At 39.8% G+C, this 17,828-nt stretch overlaps 1 protein-coding gene across 1 annotated transcript in view; it reads right to left on the reverse strand.

Annotated features, from left to right (window-relative positions):
- The window catches only part of IRAK4 (interleukin 1 receptor associated kinase 4), a 547,272-nt gene that overhangs the window by 271,470 nt on the left and 257,974 nt on the right, over window positions 1-17,828 (reverse strand). Inside the window, exon 8 of the mRNA XM_044087412.1 lies at window positions 2,126-2,235. Coding sequence (XP_043943347.1) covers window positions 2,126-2,235 — 110 coding nt within the window. The remainder of the gene's footprint in view (window positions 1-2,125; window positions 2,236-17,828) is intronic.

Consider the following 17,828-nt stretch of genomic DNA (forward strand, 5'->3'; position numbering starts at 1 on the left):
GGTCTGTAGCAGGCTATAAACTGGAAGGCAGTTTTACCCACAGTTAGTTGCACATGGATAGTCTCTGATGCTTCGTGCTGTGCCACCAACCTGGAGGTGTGGGTATCTTTGACGAATATTGATACTCCCCCTCCTTTTGTGGTTCGGACCAAGTTTTGGGGCCGAAAAGCATGGTATGAGGTATAACCTGGTAGTGCTGGGGTGCTCTCGGGAGCCTTGAACCAGGTTTCTGTTACTGCACAGATATCGATGTTCTCCATGCTAAGGAGAGTTTCGAGTGCATGCATCTTGAGGTTTAGACTTCTGGCGTTGAGTAGCATTACTCTTAGTTTCTTATCCCTTGTGATACCTATGGAGGTGGGTTTGTCTTTTGAGCCTTGCCTAAAAAAGGCACTATGGGGTAGCAAGAGCCTTTGCCAATATCCAAAGCCCAGGGTGACAGGTGCAAGCCATCCCTAGCGAAGCATCGTGGCTTGTCGAGCATGTCATCCCAAGCTGACAGGCTTTGGATCCCCTTTGAATGACACCAACACTTAAGCCAATTGTTGAAATTGATCATCTTGTCTTCATATTGTGGCATCATTCTTGGTGAGGGTAAGATGCTACTCAAGGTCAGGGTCATACCGGCCTGGGCTACATGCTCAGAGAGCTCCTCTATGTCTCTTTTCATGTAGTCCAGGGAGGTACGTCTCAGGTCATTCACTCCAGCATGGACAATGACTGAGTCATATTTGTACTTGCCTCGGAGTGACCTGAGTGCTTGTGTTATGTGGCGGATCCTAGCGCTCGACAGGCAGCTCACCGTGACCTTCTCCTTGTTCAGCCTGGTGAGCGGTACGTCAGTGTGCCTGACGATAGAGTCACCTATTACAAGTGTATCAGGTGTGTTGTTTAGCCTTAAGGGCTGTGACTGTTCGGCACACTGGCTTTGTGAGCTATGTGTTGCATGTGTTTTGTTTTGGGGTAGCGGTTGCTTGGGTGTCTGCTTTGGAGGTCTCTGCTGCTTAGGCAGATTTTTATTTAGAGCCTCCGAGTATGTTTTTGTGTGTTTATGTGTTTGGTTTGTTGTCGTGGTAGGTCTATGTGAGACTGGAATTGTAGGGAGTGTGGTTTCCTTCTCCTCCTGACTGGTTATGCCAGTACTGAGTTGAGAGAGCTTAGCCTCCAGTTTGGCTATATGGTTGCATCTCTCACATGTGTTGGAATTTGTTGGGAGGAGGAGAGGGTTGTCTGTGTACATGACGCAGTTGTAACATTGCCTCAAGATTCCCAGATTCACCAGCTGGACTGGAGAGGAGATTGACAACTGACCTTTGGACATGCTAGAATAGTATTGGGAATTCCTTTATAATTAGAGAAAAGGGGCCAATGGGGAACAAGGTACTCAAGGGGAGTTTGTGAGGGTGTAGTGCTTTTAATTTTTTAGAGCTGACTTATGTAATTGCTTTAGTGAGCAAGTGCCAGGTAACTTAAATGCAATGTGTTACAGGTAACTTAAATGCAAAACGACAAACAGTAACTTTCTTTCAAGTGAAACAAGGAAATAAGTACAGTAAGCAATGCAGATATCACTAGGGATCCACAGAAGTGCTAAAAGGCCGCGTTTTAGGTGGAATTAACGTTTCAGGGAAATAAACAAACAACAAGCATACAAATAAAGCTAGATTCAGCAGGCCTGGATCTAGTCTATGCTACAGCAAACAAGGTGTACCAATTTCAGTAAGAAACAGTTAGAATATGCAGGCACTATAAGCCTTTAACCAGAAATTCCCTGCTCAGAAGGGCAGAGTCTAGCCTCTCCTCCCACAAGAGTGCAGACCGCAATCCTTCTTAACGTAAAATAACTGGCCTGAAGCCCAAGTGCTTAAACCAGAACTAATGCACTTTTAGAATAACAGACACTGAGCTCTCAATCAGCAGTTCCCAACTTAGAAGGATGTAAGCTACCTGTCCTGCCACCACAGTGCAGGCCACAAACCTTCCTAATGTAAAACATACATATACTGCTAGGGTATTCTGGGAGGTAAGATACAAAAGGTGTAAGCATTTCCCACGTGAGCGCTGAAAAGACATGATGGTAGGAGGGAAAAATACATACATTACATGTTTTTTCAAAAGTATTTACCTTTTGACATCTCTGTGAATGTGATGGTTGCTATGAAGATAGAGTAACCCTCTTGCGGTACCCTGTGCAATCTTACACCTAGAATACCAAGAAAGTGGTGGTGTATTATCCTGGGGGGAAAAGTGTACAAAGCGATGAATTAGAATTAAAGTATTACATTCATTGAAATGTTCTGAATAGCAAGATAACATACAATACAAGCAGTTTATCAATATACTAAGAAGTAGGTCGAAGGTTGACAAACAACCAGACTCACCCAAAGGAACACCTAATCCCTATAAAACATGTCTCTCTATTTCTCTGGGATCCTCCATCAGGCCTCAAGCCTTCATCCCATTCAAATATGTGCATTCAACATTTCTTGGAAGACAGCTTCTATGCTCCCTAACAATTTATGTAAAATAATTACTCACAAATGATCTAGAATGAGCTTCTTTTTTATACCAATTCCCACTTCTGCTCCCTTGCCTTTCTCCTAGCTGTAATCATCCCACTCTTAGCTATCAGCAGTATATGAATGCAAATCATGTACTTCATTCTTTTTTCTTTTATGTTATACAACTTAAATGGATTCCAACATGCATCGCCAAATCATTTTGACTTTCTTCTGGTCTCCTATTAATCTGATGGCTTTTGAAATGTACAGTTTACACAAGGAGATGAAGAACCCAAAAAGTAAGCAACTCTGAAGTATATCAGTTGATATTCTGTTAACCATACCAACAGCCCCACTACAACCATACTCATAGGTTCATAGGTAGGTACTAGGCTACTGGCCGTAGGGCCTATATAAGCCTAACCAAACAGTACCCTGGCTTTTGCCACCCAAGAAAATTATTTTCCTGTGCCCCTGTCAAGCAGAGCCACAGAAGTGATCCCCGGGGTGAATTTCCTATCTCCCATCCAATCATCAAGATTTTTTTTGAAGAGTGCTAATGAGGAGCTTTGTTTGATATAGATAGGTAGTTTGTTCCAGAGTATGGGAAGTATCTGGGACAGGAATCTATCCCTCCAGCACGTTCTGTTTATTGTGGTGACAAGGTTTAGGTCCCTAGAGCGTGTAGCTCGGAGTGACTGGGATTTCTTTAAGTGGAGCATGTCCGACAGCTCTAGGTTTGACATAGCTTTGCATGTTAGGCAGAGATCGCCTATGAGTAAGCGATATGCGACAGAGTAAAGCTGGAGTTTGTAGAGACTGTCTGCGTAGGGCATCTGTCTGGGGCCGGTAATCCTTTTTGTGAGGTATTTCTGTGGCCTTTCCAGTTGTTGTAGACGTCTTGTGAGGTACATACCAAAAGGGGCGTTGTACTCTATAATGGGTCTAATGAGTGAGGAGTAGAGGGGAACAATGACCTCTTTTTTTCCTGGATGACAAACCTTTTGTGATGAGGTGTGCCACGTAGAAGGATTTCCTGACTACTGTGGCGATGTGATTATCAAATGAGAGACTACTGTTCACCTGTGTCCCAAGGTCTCTTATCACACTTTCAATGTTAAGTAGACCACCGCCTATGTGGTAGTTCATGGGTTCAGAGGTTTTACCAAAAGGGATGACAATGCACTTTTTGGCACTGAGCTTGAGGCCATGGCTTTGACACCAGGCATCTGTCTCAGTGAGGCCCTTTTGTAAGATGCCCGCATCGTTAGGAGTTTTGATTATGGCTCCTAGTTTGCAGCCATCTGCAAACTTTGTTAGCCTGTACTTCAGAGAAGTACATACCAAACAGGAGAGGGCCTAGAACTGAACCCTGTGGTACTCCACTTGTCACTGGTCTGAAGTTGGATTTAGAGTCTGCTACTTTCACAGTGTGGGTTCTGTCAGTGAGCCAGTTGGCAACCCATCTTGTGACATAGGGATTTATACCTAGTTTAGTGAGTTTATCTATAATTCCAAAGTGGGGGATGGTGTCGAAAGCCTTGGCGAGATCTAGATAGGCTGTGTGAACCACCTTACCCTCATCTACAGCTTTCGTGACCGTTTCAAATAAGTCTATCAGGTTTAGGAGACATGATCTGCCTTTTACAAACCCAAAATGGGTAGGGTCCAGAGTTTGGAGATTACCAAAGTCATTGTTTATAAGTTTCATGATAATAAGTTCCATAGCCTTGCAGACCAAGCTCGTCAGGCTAATGGGGGCGGTAGTTCCCGGGGTCCATGGTGGCTTCCCCTTTGTGGAGTGGGATAACTGTTGCTGTGCGCATTCAGTGGGCACAAAGCCTGAGGTGAGGCTATGATTGAACATGGTACTTAGGTGGGGTGCCAGTTCGTTCTGTAGTTCATTTAGAACGCAGCCTGGGATGTTGTCAAGTCTCATGGATGCTGTGTTCTTGGCTTTGGAGAGTGTGTTTTTTACCTGTGCAGCTGTGATTACAGGAACTTTGCATTCTTCCGGTATTGAGATGGGCCCTTTAGGGGATGAGAGAGGGGTAAAGTTAGCACTGAACCTATCTGCCAGGATGTTGGCAATATCAGTTGGTTCTGTATATTTAGTGCCATTGTGCTGTAACTCAGAGCAGATCTGAGTGTTGCCATTGAGATTCTTGACATAGCTATAGGATGCTTTGTGGATGTCTTTAGAATCAGTGGCAATTTTGTTTTCATAACTAGCTTTGGAGGATTTTATGAGGGATCTCAGCTTCTTACTGAGGCTGACCATGGAGTTCCTCCAATCATGGGATTTTACTCTTTATTGCAACAGTTTCTTTCTTCTGTTGTAGAGTTTGTTTATGGCAGGGGACCACAAGATTTGCTTCCTTTTCTTGGAGGATAGCTTCTTGGTAATGTTAGGGATTGCACGATCCATGCACTCATGTAAGTGCTTATACAGTGCAATTGTATAGGATTCAACAGTAGTACCTCTATTGTCCGTCAGCATGGGTGTCGTGAAGTTTGCCACTTCTATCTTAAGAAATGTGACGTTGGCTTTGGAGAATTTTTTATGGTGGTTTCCCTAATTGGGGGGGTGGGGGTGGGATGTGGATGTCTAGGGTGATTTGCTTGTGGTCGGATATGACCAACGAGGAAGTGACCTCTGGTGTGGAACACCGGTTGCCCATGTTGGTAATGACCAGGTCTAGGATACTGCTGCCCCTAGTGGGGGTGTGGATAAGTTGATCTAAGGCATTGGAATTTATGAATTCCAGAAAACGTTGAGCACAAGAGTTGGTACATGAGTAGTTTTCCCAGTTAATGGTGGGGTAGTTGAAACTGTCCATTATTCGGGTGTTAGGTTGCACCCTAATATTTTCCAGTGTATCAAGAAATGAGAAGTGGGAATCCTGGGGCATGGTGGGGGATCTGTAGCAAGCTACAATTTGGACTGTGGTCTTGCCCAGAGTTAGTTGCACTTGGATAATCTCGGATGCATTATGCTGAACAACTAGCCTGGAGGTGTGGATATCCTTAATGAATATCGACACACCTCCGCCTTTAGTGCTTCGGTCCAGGTTAGGTGGCCGAAAGGTGTGGTATGAATTATAGCCTGGTAATGCAGGGGTGCTCTCTAGAGTTTTGAACCAGGTCTCTGTCACTGCACAGATATTGATGTTCTCCATTTTAAGGAGTGCCTCGAGTGAGTGCATTTTGAGGTATAGACTTCTAGCATTAAGTAGCATTACCCTCAGATTTTGCTTGCTTGTACCTGTTACTGTGGTGAATTTGTCATTTGAATCTTGCCTAAAAAAGGCCCTATAGGGGTGGCAAGAGCCTTAGCCAGTATCCGGAATCCCAAGGGTGACAGGCGCAGGCCATCTCTGGCAAAGCATCGTGGTTTGTCGATCATGTCATCCCAGGCAGACAGATACTGGATCCTCTTAGAATGACACCAGAAGCTTAGCCAATTGTTGAACTCAATCATTTTGTCCTTGTACTGTGGTATCATTCTGGGTGATGGCAGGATGCTACTCTGGGCTAGGGTCATACCTGCCTGGGCTACAAGATCGGGCAGCTCCTCCATGTCTCTTTTCATGTAGTCCAGGGAGGTACGTCTCAGGTAATTCACACCAACATGGACAATGACAGAGTCATATTTGTACTTGTTGTGGAGTGACCTGAGTGCATGCATTATGTGGCCGGAGCCTGGCACCTGACAGTAACTTTATCCTTGTTTAGCCTGGTGAGTGGAACATCAGTGTGCCTGACTATAGTCTCACCTATGACTAGAGTGTTAGGTACTTTGTTATGCCTTACTGGCTGTGGTTGAGTGGCACACTGAGTTTGTGGGCTTTGTGTCATTTGGGTTGTGTTGGGGGGTGGAGTTTGCTTATGTTTCTGCTTTGGAGGTCCCTGTTGCTTGGGTAGATTTTTTTTGAGAGCCTCCGTGAATGTAGGTGTGTGTTTTGTGTTTCTATGTGTGTGTTTTGGTGGTGTAGGTTTTGAGGGACTATGTGATGAGTGTGGTGTGGTGCAAGTGTTTACCTTCTCCTCTTGACTGTCTAGTCCAGTCTTGGGTGAAGAGAGCTTTGCTTCCAGTTTGGCTATATAAGTGCATCTCTCGCAGGTTGTACTGTTGGGTGGTAGAAGGAGAGGGTTATCTGTGTACATGAGGCAATTGCTGCATTGCCCCAAGATGCCCAGATTCATCAGGTAGACAGGAGAAAACACCGGGAGCTGACTCTTAGACATGCCTGGATAGGTGCTTATTTATTAAGTACTAAAAACAGTTTTCCTCTAGACAAGTGAGGAAGGTTGAGTGCTGCAGTAATTTGTAGCTTATTTAGTGCTTACAATGAGTTCTGAACAACAAGTGCTGAGCTCAAAGAAACAGATCTGAGTGCTGAAACTAGAAAACTGGCTAGTTCTAAGAAACAAAATTAAGCTAGAAGGATTACCTCCAACACAGAAAGGCTTGGGGGCTCAGAAGCTTACAAACAGTCCTGGATACCGCAAATCTGTATCTGGACTAGACAACTTACAGGAAAGGCAGGAAATAAGCTTACAAAAAATTTTTTTTTTGAGTGAATGGATTATCCTTTGTGTAATAAAACCACACACTCACCAATATACACACTCTACTAAGTGTTTTTCACTGGCTAAAGAACAGTTTTTATACTAATTCACAATTACCATCTAACCTCTACTTACAATATTTTAGCTGGATTCTCTGGAAGATTTTATTTCTCCTTCATCAGTCACCCACACTTTTAGTAAATGGGACAGTGAGTTCAATCAAAGTTTGGTGATTTGTGGTTCATAGTGGGAGTTTCAGTGACAAAACCACTGTTTGGAGTGGGGCTAGTATTTATTCTCTCATTTATATGTAATCAAGTTAAAAACAAAAGCATGTCCAACAAAAAAGTGATTACTTTGTAAACATCAAAAATCTCACAGAGTGAAAAAACTGCTTGCTATGCAGCAATTTTCATAAGCTTTCCCTGAGTCTTTTGAATCAAGAAAATAGTCTCATTTCAGGAAACCACAGATCTCCCAGTTTCTGTCAAATATGTAATCAATGGGAAGTTATGTCTGAAAGAAATGTGAAATGTAACACTAATGAAATCACCTGTTTACTTAGGGTGGTTTCCAAACTATAGTGTACTAAGTGGAATTAAAGTTCAGTAATAAATGTAATTTTTAAACTTCTCCATTTTGGATATGCCATATAAGAATTCCACTCAATGTTTTCCAGGAAGGAAAACATAAGTTACAGAGGAAAGCACCCACATGACCCACATCCTGACAAGGAGGAATAATTTTCAGTTTTCGTACAGAAGTAGCGTTTTCCTTCTCAAATTGTGGACTTGGAGGTTCATACGTCTCACTTCAGCAAGTTGTTCAAAGTGCATATCAACTGTTTAGTGGTCAATATGCACATCTTTGGTGTACTGATACTTTATGGGCTTGTGAAGGGAACTATTCTGGCAAAGCACAATTTCACGTCTTGCCTCCTGTGTTGTTGGTTGCCGGTTTTTGGATTCATTTCTGTGTTTTTTGAATATGGAAGACTCGGGAGGAAGTCGTGATGGTGAGAATTTGTTTATTGAACTGGTGAAAGAAAGGGAATGTAGATTCACTGCTGCAGATGTGTGGAGAGCGAATGAATTAAATTCGGAAGATTTTGTGAGTTTAGAACGACTCATGTCTAAAGAAATGACTCTGTTTTATGATTTAAAGTTACTGGAAAAATATGTAGCCCTTGACATCACCCCCAGGGGCTTGCGCATAGATAAACTACCAGCTGGTGGGTTTAATGAGGAAGAGAATGACTTACTGTTGGAATGGAGACAAGCGGCTCATAATTGTTGTTTGACTTGGTTGAAAATTTTGATCAAAAAGCATCAGAGGGCTACTGAAATATTGCACACCAAGATCATTTCTTTACAACAAGATTTGACAAGCCGTTTGTCTTCCAGTGTATTTCAAACCAATTTTAAGAACATTAATGACAAATTGGAGAAAATTGAAAAAGACGTTATGGTCAGAAAGAAAACTAAACTTAATCGTGATATTAAAGACTATGAGTCCAACCAGATTTACAGCTGACCGAGGAAGGGGTGGCTTTTTCCTCGGAAATAATAAAACGTTCCACAGGAAGTGAAGATGTGTCGTCAGTGTCTTCAACGGAAATGGGTGCGAGTCACAAAAGTGTATCGTTTGAGGATATCGCGGTGGACAGTTTTAATGGACTCACAGATGGACGGAAAGGTGCACAAAACAATCGTAAGTCCCATTCTAATATGCAAACTAGATCTGGGAGAAGTCAAGGTAAAACGCCAAATGCCTCTTATGCAGCCGCAAAAAACTTAAAATAAAATATGCGGTTTTGTCAAAACATAAAGAACTAACTGACTATAACTGTGTGTCTAAGTTTACCGAAAAGAGTTATTTAAGGAGGTCCGAAGGGACGCCATTTGAAATTGTTACTGAGACTTTTTTGGACAATAGTTTTTCTGTTAATATTCATGGAAATGTTTTTGACGTCAATGCTGGTAGTTCGAATAACACTCTAAATGTGGTAAACCTTTCTAATTTTTATCTGTCCGATGAAATGCTTAATGTTTTATCTAGAGGCACAAAATTTGTACCGACTAAGATACCAGAATTGGCGGACTTACTGGTGGATGTGAAAAAATTTGTTCGAAAGCTTAATTTAAGGGTGCATTTCTCTGAGTGTTCCTTAAATGTTAGAAATGTTAATGATGAAAAATCTGATGATGAATTGATGAATTTGAGTGTGTATGATTATGATGGTATGTTGTTTGATGATGAAAATGTTTTTGAGGAAAACAATGCGTCGTATGTTACTGATTTTGGTGAGGGCTACAGTCATATTGAGGTTCCTTGTTTTTCTAGCAATAGTAACTTTTTACCTCCAAAAACATCTTCAGCCATCAATGCTTTTGAACATGTTGCATGTTCTCGCACTGAGAAAAGTTATAAAGAATTTTGTAGGAGAAATAATGAATTTAATTTGAGGAAATCAGAATGGTTGGCTCTTAAAGAACTTAGATCCAACTTAGGAAAAATAACGATTAAACCGGCTGATAAGGGAGGAAATTGGGTTATTATGGATACCGTGAAATATGAAAGTATTGCTAATGCCTTAATAGTAGAAGACACATATGTTAAGTTAAATGGTAATCCTTTAAAATGTTTTTCTGAGGAACTGATAGAAATTTTGGAAAAAGGAGAAAGATTGGGTTTCCTTTTTGGTAAGGACATTAATAGACTAATAGTTTTGGAACCTCGCCATCCATATTTTTATATTATACCTAAAATTCATAAAAATTTGGACAACCCTCCTGGTAGGCCTATAATTTCTGGCATAGGTTCTTATCTTGAAAAAGTGAATACATTTTTGGACTTTCAATTCAAGAAATATTTGCCTAAAGTTATTTCGCATGTTAAAAATACTCAGGATGTATGCTCATTATTGCATGGGGTGGAATGGAAACAAGATTATTACTGGGCTACTGTTGATGTTTCATCTCTGTATACAAACATTGATAGAAGATGGGGCCTTGAAGCTATGCAGAAAATGATGGGTGAGGGACCCCGCACCACATTTTTGTTAGGTTTGCTGGAATTTAGTCTTACACACAACTATTTTGTGTGGAATAAGGAATTCTTTTTGCAAGTTAAAGGAACAGCGATGGGTGCGGCTTTCGCACCCACCTATGCTGTAATTTATATGGGTAAGTTTGAAAAGGAATTCATGTTTCACAGTGAATTTTTTGTGAATAATGTCGTCTTTTACAGACGTTACATTGATGATTTAATTTTTGTTTGTAAGGGTGAAACATATTTGTTTGAACAGTTCATGATAAGTTTGAATGAAAATTTTCATGGATTAAAATTTGCTGCTCATTTTTCTCCATATAATATTTCTTTTTTGGATGTGGAATTTTATATTGGAAAACACAATACCACAGAATATAAACCTTTTAGGAAATCTACAGCAGTAAACAATTTCTTGCATGCTACCAGCATGCATCAACCCCATTTGATAAGGGCATTGCCAGAAGGGGAGTTCAAGAGAATATTAAGGAACACTTCAGAAATTGAATTATGGGAAGGAGTTTGTGACGAAACTCTCATTAGATTAACAGACAGAGGGTATGACAGGAATGCACTTTTAAATATTAAGGATAGGTTATGTAGAACCAAGGTTTTTGGAAAGGTTAAATATTATAAGGAACATTCATGTTCATCAGTCAGTCCAGTTAAAGATAAGATATTTTTTGTGTCGAGATTTTCAAACTTCTCCTTTATGGTGGAACAGATTTTGAAAGAACTTTGGCATGTTGTTAGTGATGATTTAAATATAGGGTACTTATTTCCTAAATACATAACTTTTTCTTACAGTAGATATTGTAATCTAAAGGAATCGTTAAACAGAAAATTGATATATTCCACTGATAGTTATGTTGGAATGTATTCTTGTGGGCGGTGTTCAGTATGTGAAAAAGTAAAAAACATGCATGGTTTGGAAATTAATGGCAAAAGATATTTTGCATTTGAAAAATTCGACTGTTTATCATTTGGGGTGGTATACATTTTGGGATGTAATTGCAGCACACCTTTATGGTACATTGGACAGACTACTAGAAGGGTTAAAGTGCGCATTTTAGAGCACTTGGGGGATATAAGAAGGGGCAATATGGAAAGTCCAGTGGCTTCCCATGTCATTAATTTTCATAATGGGAGCATTGAGAGTTTTTCATTTAGTGTACTAGCTAGACCCCATGTTGGTGTAGAGAATTTTAAGACCGCATTATGCAGGCTGGAGCATAAAATGATTTTGGGATATCAGACACTATCTCCCAGGGGACTGAATTTGGATAGTGGGTTAATAATATAAAACTGAGTTTTTTATTTTAATTTTGATATTGTAGTGATTTTTCACTTTAAATTTTTGAAAATGAATTTGAATATATTTCTTGCCTTTGCAGCTATGAACTGATGTTTATGTGGGCATTAAATATATGTTATTAGAGAAAATAAATATTGTTCACTAACATTTGTAAAAATGTATGTAAGAATTATATTTGGAGAAAATATGTAGAAATGTATTAAATGTCATATATATTGTGGTTTCTTATAAAATTAATCGAACAATTATGTAGTTAATAATGTGGAATAGATTAATAGATTTATTGATTGATTGATTTATATATAAAAGGAAGATATGTGCACATGGTAATTGTTCCAAGAAGTTGAATTGCCGAGGTACCAGAACGTATATTGTATTGGATTAAAGGATTCTTCCTTTCACCTCACGTCTTGCCTCCTGTGTTGTTGGATGCCGGTTTTTGGATTCATTTTTGTGTTTCTGTGTTTTATGAAAGCACAATTTCTTGAAGATGGCCCTCTAGCTTTATCAAAATGTGTGTGTGTGTGTGTGTGTGTGTGTGTGTGTGTGTGTGTGTGTGTGTGTGTGTGCGCGCATCTATGCACATCTCTCTATACCTACCAATATATAGTCTTCTACCTTATATGTTCTTGTACTGTTAAATATTGCAATCCATTTACTGCAGCTTCAGTAATTAAATACCTGCAATTATGAGGCCTGTTGGCAATTGTTTGCTCAGATGTATGTCTGTAATCAATCAAGTATGATGTTATGTATCCAACACACACACACACGTGTGTGTGTGTGTGTGTGTGTGTGTGTGTGTGCGTGTGTGTGTGTGTATGTATTATACACTCGCGCACACAAACACACACACACACACACACACACACACACACAGTAAAAACTGCATAAAAACTACAAGAAAATCCTAGCCAAGCTAGAGCTTTCACTGTGTGATACTTAAACTTCTTGTAATACAGCCCCGTGGGATATATGCAAATGACCTATTGAGGACATCAAATGTTTCAGCTACATGGCTTCTAAATGTCTTTTAAGTCTTTATAGATACATTCAGGTCAATAAAGCCAAACCTCACTAGCTGTGGACATGCATTTGGGTTTAAAGACACTGTGTTTCTAAAGTGTAGCCAAACAATCCACTTATGCTGTGCTGACGAGGTCATAAAAAGGTCAAAACATGCATGTCCACAGCTGGTGGGGTTTGGTTTTATTGGTCTGAATGTATCCATAAAGACTTAAAAAGAAAAAGTAAAAAATCATGGACATTCAGAAGCCATGTAGCTGAAACACTTGATGTCCTTAAGGGGTAATTTGCATATATCCCATGGGCCTCTATTACAGGAGGTTTAAGGTATCACACAGTGAAAGCTCTAGCTTGGCTAGGTTTGTCTAGCAGTTTTACTAATTAGTTTGTCTTTGTGACCTATACACACACAAATCTCACACACACACACACACACACACACACACACACACACACACACACACACACACACACACACACACACACACACACGTCTCATTTCATTAATCGAATTTACCTTTCATTGAACTTGAAATAATTGACGCCGCACGTGTAACACAATTTGGAAACCTCACTATGCCGAGCTACAAAACACAGACATAACAGCTATTTCAAAATTATACATACAACACATATTCTCTGATTTTTGCAGGGGAGCAAGCCCCCATTCACCCCCCATGTGTGGGGCTGTGCCCCCACACCCCCTGCAAATTATATACACCAACTCCGAGATCACACTTCAGTGACAACAAGGGTAGATTTCCCCAACCCTTACTTTAGTGCAATCTCCGTTTAAAAGCTATGAGCGCTGTAAAATTATTTTTCCACAAGATGAATACTTCTAAACCTACCTGCATATCCGACGTGCAACAGAACTGGTACAGTGGAGAAGAAGGTATACAAACACAGTCTAATTGTATGCCTTGCACTACCACCATCATGGTAAGTGTTTCACTTACCTAAGATTCAGCAAAGTGAGGTTTTGGAATACTGTTTTTTCGTACAAGTGGTCTTGGTTATTTCACTTTTGATGAAAAGTAAATTTGATTATTGAAATGAGACCCAGATTATATATATGGGTCACCTTCATTTGGTCGACAACTCATTTGATCTAAACTCATTTGGTCGACAAGCAGTATTCAAGGCAAAAACCTGGGATTTGCCCCCCTCCCCAATGTCGTGCGACCCTGAAGTTGATATATATAGTTAGGGGGGGTGTGGGGGTCACAGCCTATTTTCATTTAAAATGTGTAGTTTTTGTTGTATTTTCATGGTTTTAAACGGAAATAGGTGGGGGGCTTCGCCCCCCACCCCCCCAATGTGATCAAATGAGTTGGCGACCAAATGAAGGTGACCCATATATAGATATATATATATATATATATATATATATATATATACACACACACACACACACACACACACACACACACACACACACACACACACACACACACACATTTTTTGTGCTATGTTGTGTTACACTGAAGCTCTTCTCTAGGGAACCTCAGTAAAAAATGGGCTTGGCCATGATTTCACATGATTCAAGAGGGGGGATTGGCAAAATGTATTGTGTAAAAAAGAGCTGTTGTGGTAGTTAAGGTTGGCTGCAAATGTACATCCAGGTTTAAATGATTACTTGACTATCCTACGAGTATTAAAAGAAAAAGCAGGACAAGTCTAAGTCCCTTCATTTGTTTTATTGTTTTACTAATATGACAGTGAATAATATTGATCTAATGGTTTTTCCTACTCAGATTATTTTAATTAATATTCATGATTTATGCTAATTTAATGTTTTTTATTGGCTGTTTTTTAACCAATTATGGTTGTTTTAAACCTATTTAAACTGCTTTTTAAGAAAAGGCCTCTGTTCTGATGAAGTCAACTGTGTTTGATGAAAGTGCTTAACTGATTTTTTATACAATAAAATGGAATGGAGACTGACTACCAGGGTGCTTATTTTTTGGTCTGTTTGTTTTTTTGGTAAGCACTTTTACACCACTTTACTGGTTTTATAGTTTCATTTGTGGTGTTTTGGGCATCGTGGATTCTCCTGAACCTTTGATTTTTTCACCAGTCATTGATTCTGGGCATCACCTGGAACTTTTGGAACTCAAAAGGGACGTGGCTGAGTTAAAGGGAGAGTTAACCCAGCTTATTGAGCTGTTTTCACAACAGCACAGTCACCAGAGTGGTTTGCTTGGTTCTGGCAGTTGTGTGGAGGCTGTACAAGAGAATGGAGGAGGCTCCTGCTCCCAAGGTAACGAAAACTTTTCAAATGGATTGGCCAGCTCTTTGCACGCCTCAGGGAGGCGTGGTGATGTTATTGCGACAGCCGAGGTCCATCATGGTGATGGAAAACAGCGTTTTCCCTCTAATGGGGATGAATTTTCGAATTTTAACCAACAAAGCCATTTGAGGAAGGATTTAGGCACTACTTTTGCCATTTACTTTGGCAAAGACTTTAATGTTACTTCCAACGGTGTTATTGAGCAGCCGCAACAGGCGGAGCACAAAGAAACAGGTACTAGTAACCTTATTCAAGATTCTATTCCCCGTAAATTGAGTAACTGCAATTCTGAAGGGAGATGTAATCACAGCAGTGTGCTCCCCGAGCAGAGAGTTACTTTTAATGGGTATTCTTCTTGACCAAGGAATGATGTTAACAACTGTAACCAGAATAGAAGGGGGACTAGTTGTAAATATGGTGCCCTGTTTAAAAAGAACTTTGTTTTCAATGAACCACACAAGGCACCAGGGACAGTGTCTGGCAAGGACAATTGTGACAATAACTGTTTCAAATCTTTGAAAGACATGATTTATGTGTTTGAGAAAAAATGTTTAAATTAAAAATGTCTCAAATGGAAATTGTTTATTTTAAGGAATGCCTGCATTTACAAGTGGTACCGCAGGGGTTACGGGTGTATAAATTCCCATTTGGACTACATTATCATGATGATGTTATTGGGGATTTTGTTAAACTTTTTGATAAATGGGGGTTTGAACTTCTTAACAAAGCTGTGCATTTTCATGAACAGATGGAAAATAGGCTTCAAAAAGAAGTAGAAGAGTTAAATGGTATGATTCTAGGTGATCTGTTGTTTTCCAATATGAAGGGCTTTATAATAAAATCAATGACACGGTAGAGAAAAAAATGCAATAATATTTTTTATAAAAAATCAAGGAAGTTAGATAGGGACCTTAAGCAATACAAAAATCATAAAGTGTACCCTACTAATAACCTTGTTTTTAGACATACAGTTTCTGATCAAAGTGGGTTTCATTCCCAATTTGATGGTAATAACAGGACCATGTCTGGTATAGAAGGGGATGATGAGAACAGGTATTTTGGAGAAGAGGAGATGGTGGATTGTCCTGATCAACAGGATTTTCCAGTTTTAAGGCACTCCAAAAGAATAGCAAACAAGAAGCAAGGGAGACAAACTGCATACATCAAAATTGCACAATACCAGAAAGGTTTCCCCAAGTGGCAGTCAGGGAGGTACCAGTATTAGGGAAAGAAGGTCAGGATATTCTCCATACCTCCTATGGTTTCAATATTTACAACTACACTGATAGGATTATTACAGATTAATTTTTTACATTATTTTCTAAAGAGTTTACATCCACGGTAGTGCAGCGGTAGCGTTGTTGCCTCACAGCAAGAGGTTCTCTCGTTCGATTCTCAGCTGGAGTGCGGGGAGTGCCTTCTGTGTGGAGTCTGCATGTTCTCCCATGGTTGGGTGGGCGTTCGAAAGACATGCGTAAATGGGCGTGCCTTCATTGAACGTTGAACATCGAGCTGGCACCTCAGCATTCATCAAAATCTACTGTCAATCATTAGCAGACTGGAGTTCCACTGTGGCGACCCCTAGCCGGGAAAAGCCGAAAGACAACAACAACATTTTCTAAAGGGTTTAAGTTTGTAAGTTTGTCCCCACCAAAATTCCTGATATTGCAGAGGTATTAATAGATGTACAGCTGTATTTAGGGAAATTAAACTTGAAAAGTTTTATTTTGGAAAAAGGATGGGGGCAATAAGTCCGTAGAAAAGAAAAATGTTTTTAAGAAAAATAGTGTATTTAATCCACCCCTACATCCCCTGGTAGCCATTTTTGAGAAGACTGTTAGAGATGATCTTTATAAGATGTGTGTGTGTGGGGGGGGGGGGAGTCTTTTTCAACCTTAACTCCAAGGAAAGGAGGCTTATTCAGGAACTAAGAGAAGACAAAAGTGTTCGAATTATGACCCCAGACAAAGGTGGGGGTATTATAGTTTTTCAATTCTGAGGACTATACCAATGTCATGCAGGAAATTTTGTTTAATATCGAAATTACTCTCAAGTTTCCAAAAAACAAATACACATTTCTTATCATCGTTTTGATAGCTTTTTATATGAATATATATTAGATCAAAGAATTTCCAAAGAGGTTTATGATTTTCTTTCTAATTCACATCCCAAAGTACCGGTTATGTTTGGGATACCAAAAGTGCGCAAGAGTATCATGGCCCCTCCATTTAGGCCAATAGAGGCAGCTGGAGGTTCTAAAACATACAATTTAGCCATCTATATAGACAGAATGATAAAGAATATTGTGGAAAGGGTACCACATTTGGTTAAAGATTCATGGGACTTCCTGGGGCAATTAAAATCAGAATTATGGTCCCCAGGAGTCACTTTTTTGATTACTGATGTCCAGGATCTCTTTTCCTGTATTCCCAAACAAGAAGGTTTAGTGATATTTGAGGATGTACTTTTTACCTGTTCTCACCTACAACATGATTAGGTTACCATGCTATGTGAAATCATGGTCCTCATTCTTGAAAATAATTATATTTTTTGAGGGGCAATATTTTAAGCAGGTAGAAGGTGTAGCTATGGGGGCCGCTTGTGCCCCCGTTTATGCTAACCTTGTTTTATTGGGTTGGGAAAGGGAATATGTTTTCAAAAGTGAATACTTCTCAGAGATTCTCTCCTATAATAGGTTTTTGGATGATATTTTTATTTTATGGAGAGGTAAAAAAGACTCTATACCTGCTTTAATTGAGTATTTGAACAGTACCACTACTTTTTTAAAATTTACCTTTGAGTGTCATGATGAGGAAATAAATGATCTGGATACAAAGACAGTAAAAGGAAAATAATGTTTTACTTCTCGATTATATCATAAGAAAACCTTCTGCAATAGCTATTTACATTACAACAGCCATCACCCACTGTTTCAGAAGGAAGGCATCATTAAAGGTCATGCTATTAGGATAGCCAGGATGACTTCCCAAAAAGAGAATGTAATAAAGGAATTTGTACATCTGAAGGAAATGTTTTTAGATAGGGGTTATCCTGGTGAATTTATTGATGCCAC

This window comes from Protopterus annectens, chromosome 11.part0, assembly GCF_019279795.1.
Source record: "Protopterus annectens isolate FY-2018-M chromosome 11.part0, PAN1.0, whole genome shotgun sequence".
NCBI classification, from domain to species: domain Eukaryota; kingdom Metazoa; phylum Chordata; order Ceratodontiformes; family Protopteridae; genus Protopterus; species Protopterus annectens.